This window comes from Ochotona princeps, chromosome 16, assembly GCF_030435755.1.
Source record: "Ochotona princeps isolate mOchPri1 chromosome 16, mOchPri1.hap1, whole genome shotgun sequence".
Taxonomy (NCBI): domain Eukaryota; kingdom Metazoa; phylum Chordata; class Mammalia; order Lagomorpha; family Ochotonidae; genus Ochotona; species Ochotona princeps.
In genome coordinates this window covers 48,611,955-48,622,706 of record NC_080847.1, presented here as the reverse complement: position 1 = coordinate 48,622,706, position 10,752 = coordinate 48,611,955, and the positions used below count along the sequence as shown (strand labels likewise).

General features: G+C 38.0%; 1 protein-coding gene across 1 annotated transcript; it reads right to left on the bottom strand.

Annotated features, from left to right (window-relative positions):
- Positions 1–4,310: 4,310 nt before the first annotated feature.
- On the bottom strand, positions 4,311–10,350 carry LOC118757716 (zinc finger protein 540-like). The gene is made up of 3 exons (XM_036492780.2): positions 10,134–10,350; positions 8,560–8,655; positions 4,311–6,097 (listed from the first exon to the last, which is right to left on the bottom strand). Exons 1-3 carry the CDS (start codon positions 10,249–10,251, stop codon positions 4,317–4,319), a joined length of 1,995 nt encoding a protein of 664 aa, XP_036348673.2. The 5' UTR covers positions 10,252–10,350; the 3' UTR covers positions 4,311–4,316.
- Between the last annotated feature and the right edge of the window lie 402 nt (positions 10,351–10,752).

The following is a 10,752-nucleotide window of genomic DNA, read 5'->3' as shown; positions in this document are numbered from 1 at the left end:
CTCAGGTGCTTGGACCCCTTCACTCACGTGGGAGACTGGAAAAAGCTCCTGGCTTCGGCCTAGCCCAGACCAGGTAGTTGTGGTCATTTGGTAAATGCACCGACAGATAGAAAATCTCTCTCTCTCTCTCTCTCCTCTATGAAATAGATCTATGCTGTTGTAGATATGCCATATACCATCACATATCTTTCAGAATGTCATTCACACATATTCTAAATCCTGTCTGTATATGGTTGCCTTGACCTCATTTTCTGTCAGAATTATTTGTGTTATATGGGAGTCAGCTTTTTCCCCTCAAATGTTGTTAATTGTGATGAATGCTCAAGTTCTGCGGATGAGGCTCCTTCAGTGCAGAATAGGATGTTCTGCTCTGATTTTTACTCTTACGTAATTTTCGGGAGTGAGAAGGGAGCAGTAGCTTTGCAACGCTGCATGATGTCTTACTTGCTCCTCCTAGGGATGCTCCTTTTCTCTCAGTGCAGAGACCACTCACTAGTCTCTCATATTCCTCCTGGAAGCCGAGAACAGTAATGGCTAGCTATTTTAAAGAAGAGGAACACGCTAGGGTAAATTACTTTCCCCAAATAACCAATCTCATTACTCTCAGTATCTCCATATTATTCCTATGACAAACCCTAGGCAATCACCCTTACTGTGTTCTCATCTTTTAAAGTGGTACCTATTATCTTGTTTTGCTTTCTGATTTACTTAAATGATCTAATAGCAATTGCTTTCAATATTTCAGATATCCTCCATTATCTCTGATTCCTCAACAGTTATTTATATTTTAATAAGCCATTTATATGCATGTGTGCATGCACATATAAGCAATACTCCCAACAGTTTACTAAAATTTAATTGAAAATAATAAAATGTCAGTGGAAAATTATTTTCAGAAAATCATCTTTATAAAGAATTAAATTTGTACGAATCTTTGTTTAGTTTGGGTTTATGTATGTATATATACAAATTGCATCAAGTATAAAATGCTTTCATATTGGTACAGTATTGACGTTACCACAAAATATGAAGAAATCTTCCCTGATATTTCGTCCAATGTAATTATAAGATAGTATTGACTGTGAAATAGCATCATTTTGAAAATGCTAAAATGGCAAGGGAAAGTGGTTTTTAGCATTGATGAAATTGAGGTATTGATGAAATAAGGCTAAATATATCTAACAGAATAAAATTAAAATATAACAATTATAACAAAATATAACAATTATAAATTATTTTTATTCGTTATGCGGGAAATGTCCAGATCCAGAAAATTCCAGTGCCTGGACATCATATATATATATCATTTTGTTGACATTTTATTTAGTATTTTGACTTTTTCTTTAATTAGAATTCATTTAAATTTTACTTTTTTACAGTTGGATGATGTCAACTATGCAGCATGAACTAGGGAAATTCTGGTAAGGATTCTTTCCTTGAACTTTTAAAATATCCATTTAAATATCCATTTGCTTCTTGGGCTTTTGGTGTTAAAATCTAATTAAAACGTACTGTGCTGGAAAACATAAGAAATCATTTGAGTTAAGTTTAATTATCCTCTAAATGTACCAGTGTGTTTAAGCTTAGTTATATTTTTTGAATTCCAGTGAAGTGTACTTTCTCAAAAATAGTTCATTATATGTGGACTGTGTAGCAGCATTTTCTCATGATTTAACTAGGTGATATCTGTGTCCATGGTGAAGTCACTATCTTTGTTCATTATGCTGTCACTGTGTATGTACCATTTTTTTCTTTTCATCAATATTTGGAAAAAATTAGGTAAGTCCATTTGTTTATTATCCCTCTTATTAATGTTCAAATTTAGTTATATCAACCTCATCTGACTTTAACATTCACTTTATTTTCCCTAAGTTTTATCAAATGCTTATTAAGTGAAAGGTAATCCAGCAGGTGCTGAGGATAGAGAAAGCAAAATATTCTCTACTTCAATTGTGGTTTTCTGTGTGCGTTAAGCAATATTAATATCCCCGAGACTAGAGCATTTATCACGTCCCACATTTCATTGCATTTGAACAATTGTTTAAATTGTGATTATCAGTTTAATCCATGCCTATTTGATACATGCAAGTATAAATTTCTAAGAGGAGATCCAAATTATCACCAATTACTTAACTTAAAATTAAGAAAGTAATGCAGCTTTACAGTGGAAAGGTTTGGAAATTATCAGCTTAATGAATGATCTGATTTAGCATCAATTATAATGGGAAAACTTGGCATTGTATGCCTTCTCTGTGTTTAAACTGTATTATACCTATGAGTTGGTTTTCCTAAAAATGTTTAACCAATGTGAAATCAAGTTTCCACTAAGATCCATTTTGAAGACAGAGGAACAAAATGAACACTATGAGGAAATGAATTAGACACATAAAAAAATTCAGGGCATCTAAAGACAACCATAATGGACTGTTCAAAAAGCCAGTATCACAAAATGATGGTATTATTTAAAGTGACAGACCAAATATAACAATGCCCAAACCTGGAAAGTGAACCCTTGTAGAGTATCTATGAAATATATTCTTACAACAATTAGAGAAGTTTCAGTTTGAACTAGGTATTGTAAGATTCCATTAAATTATTAATTTTAAGGTATGGTTATAGTAGTTCACTTACATGTAATACTTTAAGTAGATACAAACTGATTTATTTAAGAATGAAATGATATATTTTATAATGAGCTCACACATGGTACAGCAAAAATAACATACTTTATTTAAAAACAAAGCAAATGTGAAAATTAAATGTTCAAATCAAGGTGGAAGGCAAAATGAGTGTCAATATAGAATGCATTCTGTTTGTCAGAAAACTTTCAGAACAAATTTGTTTTTTAAAAAAATCACAAGGTAGATAGCTTTCTGTTTAATCCTTTTAATTTCTATAGTATTATACATACATTCCTCAAACCTCTATCTGGTACTTCAGAGGGTATGATTTTTTTTAAATTCAATGTTTGTTTATTTGAAAGGCAGGGAGACAAAGGTTTCTTATCTACTAGTTCACTCCCCAAATGCTTGGAATAGCCAGGACTGAGCCAGGCTACAGCCAGGAGCTGAGAGTTCAATCTGGGCCTACCCTGTAGACCCTACAGGGATCCAAGGGCTGCTCCTGGGTGTGTATCAGCAGGAAGCTGGAATTAGCAGCAGAGTCAGGATTCATACCCAGGCTCTCTGACGTGGGATAAAGAAATCCCAGGCCATGTCCTCACAGCTGCACCAAATGCTGTGCCAGCAGCTTTATTATTTATCCTTAACATCTTCCTATTTGCTACATTCTTAAAGTTTCTTCCCAGTTTTAAGTCTCTGGTCGAACTGAAGCAATAAGGTCTGAATTCAGATCTCTGCATGTTCTACATTCGAATGGACTATCTTAGTTTGGACTGATATGCAAATTATCAGGAATTCAGTGATGTATCAACAACAGAAATGTGCTTCTCCCTGTTCTAGAGCCAGGGGGTCCAAGATTAGGGTGCTGGCCTACTTGGGTTCCAGTAAGGACTTTCCTCTTTTTACACTGTTGCTTTCCCACTGTGTCCTCACATAGCTCAGAGAGCTAGAGACAGGGCTAGAGCGCTGGAGAGCTCTTTGGGTTGCTCGTATAAGGGAATTAATCTCAATCATGAGGGTTCCACCCGCATGACTCAATTGTTTCCCAGAGGTTCCCATCTCCAAATACTAGTGTAGCAGGATTAGGACTTCAACACAAAATTTTTGAACATTCAACTCCCAACATACATTTTATCAAGGACAAATTTCCTGAACTATAATGCAGCTTTTTCAGTGCATTTAAAAGATTCACTAACAGTAATATTGATGATAAAAGTAAAACTATCTAATATTAATTCAAAATAGTTGCAGTAAAAGACATTTTTTACAGAAAATGCATGTTATAAACCATTAACCACACTTTTGGTAGGATATCATTTCACAGTTTAGGCATCAGGAGGTAAATGTTTTCACTCACATCACACAGGTAATAAGAGAAGTGCAAAGGCAGTGATAAGTACATGTTGCTGCTAAAAATTTCTCATAATTTTACATTAATTTTTATTTTTAGTATGAATTTCCTAAAATTTAGCAAGAACCAGGAGGTATTGAAAACCTCTTACACATTTATTCTTAATTTGTCTTAAAGAAAGTTCGACACATTGGCAGAATTACTATCTAGCATAATTATTTCATATTGTATTTTTATATTCTATAAATGTTAAGTCTTTAACCATCTATGGCAAATTTGTATCATGAAAACCATGCATGTAATTTTCCTTGAACTTTTTGATGTAGAATAATATGCATGGTTTCTTAGGTTACATTATGGATTTTCTGATGTTGATAAAGATGTGAATGTTGTCTAAAGGCTTTATCACATACTTTACACTTATATGGTCTCTCTCCAGTGTGAATTCTCTGATGTTCATTAAGGTGTGAATTAAGCCTAAAGGCCTTTCCACACTCTTTACACTTATAGGGTTTTTCACCCGTATGAATTCTTTGATGTATTCTAAGGTCTCCACTACGACTAAAGGCCTTCCCACATTCCTTACATTTGTACGGTTTTACACCTGTATGAATTTTCTGATGTTGTGTAAACTGTCCACGCCAACTAAAGGTCTTCCCACATTCTTTACACTCATAAGGTTTTAGACCTGAATGAGTTTTTAGGTGCTCCTTAAGATTGCCTCTGCGAATAAAGGCCTTCCCACATTCTTTACATTCATAGGGCTTTTCACCTGTGTGAATTCTCTGGTGCTCACTAAGGTAAAACCCAAATCTAAAGGTCTTCCCGCATCGTGTACATTTGTAGGGTTTTACATCAGTGTGAAATTTCTTGTGCAGACTCACTTGAGAGCGCCCCCTAAAGGTCTTCCCACATTCCTTACACTCATAGGGCTTTACACCGGTATGAATTCTCTCATGTTCAATAAGGGCTGAACGAAGTATAAAGGCTTTCCCACATTCTTCACATTCATATGGTTTCTCACCAGTATGAATTCTCTGATGTACTTTCAGGTCACCACTAAAATTAAAAGCTTTTCCACACACCTCACATTCAAAGTGTTTTACACCAGTGTGAATCGTTTTATGCCGATTAAGCTGCCCACGCACATTAAAGGTTTTCCCACAGTCCTTACATTCATAAGATTTCTTACCTGTATGTGTTCTTCTGTGTTCAGCAAGGTAAAAACCAAGTCTAAAGACCTTCCCGCATTCTTTACATTCATATAGTTTTGCACCAGTATGAATTTTCTGATGTCGGATAAGCTTTGCACAGGCACCAAAGGTTCTCCCACAATCCTTACATTTATAGGGTTTCTCAACTGTGTGAATTTTCTCATGTACTGTGAGGTAGAAATTAAGTCGAAAAGCTTTCCCACATTCTTTACATTTATAAGGTTTCTCACCAGTGTGGATCCTCTCATGCTGAGTAAGCTCTAAATGACTAAAAAAGCCCTTATCACATACCTTACACTTGTAAGGTTTTTTGCCAGTATGAATTCTCTTATGTCTAGTAAGCTGTGAGTTGATGGTAAAGGCCTTCCCACATTCTTGACATTTATAGGGTTTCTCACCAGTGTGACATCTCTGATGCAGAGTAAGTTGATAGCTTTGCCTAAAGCCCTTCCCACATTCCTTACATTTATAGGGCCTTTCACCAGTATGAATTTTCTGATGTAGAGTAAGTTGGTAGCCACTACTAAAAGTATTCCCACATTCTTTACAAACATGTTCCTCATTAGAATGAATTTTCTCGTGTTGAACTAAGTTGGAGTCACAACTAACGGGCTTCCTACTTTCTCTGTGTTCAGGATTCTTGCTGTCATGGATTTTCTGGTTGGGAGGATGAGATGTATGATTTTGAGTTGATGGTCTTCTTTTATTCATAATTTTCTTTTGACTGAAATGTCCTTCTTGAGGTTCCTGTTGACCTTCAGTCTCCCTTTTGCTTTCCTGATCATTTCTGACAATGGCTCCTTCAAGGTCAGAAGTTGTATTTCTTTTTACTTTCTCCAGATTAGATGAACTGATTTCATGACTATGCTTTTCTGGAGATAACTGCTTGTTCTTACTCTTGGAGAACAAACCTGAAAGAAAAAAAAGTACACAAAAATCATTTTCCCATAGCCATTCAAACATAAAACATTCATCTTCAAAATAAGGGACAAGAACAATTTTTATTAGAAGTAAGAGGTTTGAGGAACTTCACAATATAGTCTTAAAATTTGAACTCAGGAAATATGAGCTTAGAGAGTACAAGAAAAGATTGGGATGGTATGGGAAATAGTTTACATCTAGTGGTTCTGAAATGTTGGTGTGGATAAGAATCCTGTGGGGAATTCATTAGAAATACTATTTTGATAACATTCCAGATCAAATGAGAAGGAACTAAATATATTGCATTAGATTCTTCTGATGAGTTTGAGACTCTCCAATTAATAATTTTAGTAGTTTTTCTTTATTCTTAGACTAAAATACAAACATGTCACCATACATTGTAACATGGTCTTTGGTTTCTTAACCTCTTTCATAGGCACTGAGCATCTGATTAGAGCATCTGTTTAGATCTAGCTTGTGCTGTGACCTTTCCGATACCACACAGATCTAAATATGCTGTTAAGTCTCCTAAAAATGACTGTGAAAAGCTGACTCCTTTTCATCCTTCAGTCTCAGGTTATACATTTCTTACACAGAAAGGGCTGCCCTACTGACTGTAAGTCAGTCTATAGCCTTTGTTTGTATTCCAGTGTCAGTTTCTTTCTTCCATTTTACAATTTTCAAACGCATGGCCATTAATTTTCTGCTCTTCTGAATATTTTCTTCTGTTTTTAAGATGTATTTATTTTTATTCGAAAAGTAGGTTTACAGAGAGGAGGAGAGAGAGAAAGATCGCTCATCTGCTGGTTCATTCTGTAAGTGGCTGCAACAGCCAGAGCTGAGCTGATCCAAAGCCAGGAGCCAGGAGCCAGGAGCCAGAAGCTTCTTCTGGGTCTCCCACCCATGTGGGTGCAGGGTCCCAAGGCTTTGGGCCGTCCTTGACTGCTTTCCCAGGCCACCAGCAGGGAGCTGGATGGGAAGTGGAACTGCAGGGATCAGAACCGGCGCCCATATGGGATCCCAGCACATTCAAGGCAAAGACTTTAGGCGCTAAGCTACCATGCCAGGCCCGAAAATCTCCTATCTTGAAACACACTGTTTAATCCTGTATCACTTCATAGCTATTAACCTCATCACTAGTTCTCCTCCTAACAAAATCCCCATAAAGACATGTTCTACTTCAGAACCTCAGCGCTGCTTTGCCTCCAGTTCTCTTTTGAGACATACCTAGTAAGCTTCCACCCCTAGAGTCCATCGCCACCTTGATCTCTTACACAAAGTCACAGCCAACTTCCTTCTGTTGTCCTGTGGACAACTCTCAGTTCCCTTGACCTCACGGGTGGACATTTCCTCCTGCCTGAAACTGTCTTCATCCGTCTTCTTCCTCCTGGATTACTTGTTCTCAGTCTACTTGCTGCCTCCTCTTCCTTCACTATTTAGAAACAGAGTAACTCTTCTTTCCACTCTGTTTGGAGATAGAGTGCCCCAGGCTCAGTTACCATCGCCTAATCTGGCCCTCTTCATTCTAACAGCATGCATTTATTAATTCCCTAGGGGAGGACTCTCTGTAAGGGGCCAGAGAGCCAAGATCACAGGCTTGATGGGTCCTGTTTTTTTTTTTTTTTCTGTTTCAGTTGAGCAATTCTACCAAACAAAATATGTATAAATAAGCACATGTGGCTATGTTCCAACAAAACTTTACTTACAAAAACAGGCAGTGGCTTAGATCAGCACTGAGGGATTTATCCAGTCACTTTGAATTTCTTGCTGTCTCTCAAGCACATGAGGCCCTTCCTGCCTTCACACAGCTCAGCCTTTCCCCGGGTATTCATGTGGACTCAGTTCCTATTTCATGTCTCTGCAGTGGCAGCACCTCCTTAGAAAAGCTTTCCTTGAGTACCCTACCCAAATTAATGCTACCGGACCTCTGTCCCCTTGCCTGTCCTACCTTCATAGCAAGCATCATTATTTAATGTTATATTATCTGTTCCCTTATTTACACTTCCCTGCATCTCTCACAGAACTACAAAGCCAGCCTCAGGTTTGGGCTTCATCATCAATGTATCGATAATATTTAAAACTGTGCCTGGCCTGGCACTCTGTAAATATATGCTGGATAGGTGAAAGAATGAACTTTCAGGTATTGGAAACGAGTACATGAAAACATGAATGAAGTAAGATGGAAAGCAAATGATTGCATTGAGAAAAAGAAGATACTCTATTGAGATAAGAAACTAAAAGGAGGGGAAGAGGAGAGAAAAACAAGGACAGACATAGCTGGGAACTGAGATGACATTCTTTTGGTAACTTACGCCAGGAAAGCTTGTTTCCTTCCCCAGCTTTGGCCTGTGGGCCTGAAGCCTCTGAAGGGGACCTTGCAGGGCTTTTCTGCAGGCCAGTCGGTTTTTAGTGACAGTGATAACTTCCATCTGCCTGACGAGGCGTCACTCACCTGGGTGCTTGCTTGCTGTCACATCCCTTCCCACCATACAAGGTTCCTTCCCTTGCTCCAATAAGGTAATCACAGCTGGCTTCGAGACAGCATATCCTGCTCTCAGGAAGGAAATAAAAGATGTAGAAGGAAATAAAAGATGTAGAAGTAAAACACGCAAATTCCGAAACACTAGGAGGCTTGATTACATTTAGTAATGAAATCTGAATTAACATGATGTTGATACATACTTCCGAGAAAATCAATAGCATGAAGTAATATTCAAGTTAGGGTGATCTAAGAATCCCAGAAATCATAAAACTTGATGAGCCAGGAAAAAGATCTCATTTTAGAATTAAAACACATACAGGAGCATTCTAGTAAGAGGTGGCAGTGATTAAGAATATAGACTCTGGAGCCAGAAATCTGGGGGTTCAAATTCTGCTTGAGCCACCTACTCATTGTAGCAAATGAAAATTCACTGGGCTTCAGTTTTCTCATCTGTGAAATGAGAATAAAAGTCTCATAACTAATACTGAGAACACTACCTCACAATCATAAGATTTTTTTTTTTTTTTTTTAAAGATTTATTTATTCTTATTACAAAGTCAGATATACTGAGAGGAGGAGAGACAGAGAGGAAGTGGAGCTGCCGGGACTAGAACCAGCAGCCATATGGGATCAAGGCAAGGACCTTAGCCACTAGGCCACGCCGCCGAGCCCCAATCATAAGATTTTAATGAACTGTTTTTGTTTTTCTGATATTGAAAAAAATACAAAAAACTTTCTAAGACAGTCATGGGTTCCTGCTATATTCTTTTAGAGGTAAATGCTAAGCTAATGAATTTTAACTTTTAATCAAAAGCAAGTTAAAAAATGTTTGTTGTAGGAAACAGAATACATTTTATCTAAAATACATTTTGTTCATCTGCTAGGGATGGGGAGGGAACTTTTTTTTCTGCCAGGAGTGATTTGGATAGTTAGAACCTCATTCTCAGGACATACAGTTACCAACTTAAAGATTAGCCTGCTATAGATTGATGGACTTTTGAGTCTTGCCTGTGGTTGCCATGACAGGGGTGATTTTGTAAGATTTATGTAACCTGTGGGCCAGACATTCCCCACCCCTCAATCACACAAAAACTATAGATTCAGGGTGGGCCAACAGCAGAGGTGGAGGGGAGGTGGGAAGGGAGGTGGGTAGGGAGGTGGGGCGGGGGGGAGCTGTTTTGCTTGTATCCAAGACAGCAAGAACAGAACATCCATAACAGTTCTAAACTCAAATATGATGTGAAACCTGGTTTCCTTGACCTTGGCTTTGCAATCAATATCTCAGCATTCAAATCCAGTCTTGAAGTCACTAAGGAAGGGGCAATTTTAGGAGCAGATAGAGAAATGTTTCATGAGGATCACTGAAGTATGATGAAAACAAAAGTATTTAGTCTGGGTGTCATTTACAAACCGACAAAGTTAACTTATCCCATAAGAAACAGAGAAGGAATTCAGCTTGTTTTGTAGGAAAATATCCTGAATTCAAAGACATGAAATCTGCCATTGCAGAGAGGAGCTCACATATTAGACATGGAAGACCTTACCCACGGAGACAAGGTTGCTATAGTTTTCCAACATCACGTCTCGGTACAAGCTCCTCTGAGCAGGGTCCAGGCACTCCCACTCCTTCCGAGAGAATTCAATAGCCACATCTTGGAACATCACCACTGCCTGAAAATGTAAAACAACACGTTATTGGTGAAACTACAAAACAACACTTTAAGAAGGGCAGAGAGTAAGATTTATTTGTTTATTTGAAAGAATGAGTTATAGAGAAGAGAGACGAGAGGGAGACAATCTTTCATCCCCTGGTTCACTCCCCAGATAGCTGCAATGATCAGGCTTGAGACAGGCCAAAGTCAGGAGCTTCTCCTGGGTCTCCCATGTGGGGGAAGGGGCCCAGTGATGTGGGCCATCTTCCAATGCTCTCCCAGGTGCATTAGGGAGCTGCATAGGAAGAACAGCCAGTATTCAAACTGGAACCTACATGCTTTACCAGGCGTCGCAGGTGGTGGCTGAATGTGCTACACCAAACTTGCAGCCCCATTACCTTATTTTCTTGAAGAATCAAGTTGGTACATGCAAGATTTCCTGAAACTGTGGGAATACGTGATTACCCAAAAGTTTTAGGAACAAACAATTATGTTTTACAATTACTTGAAG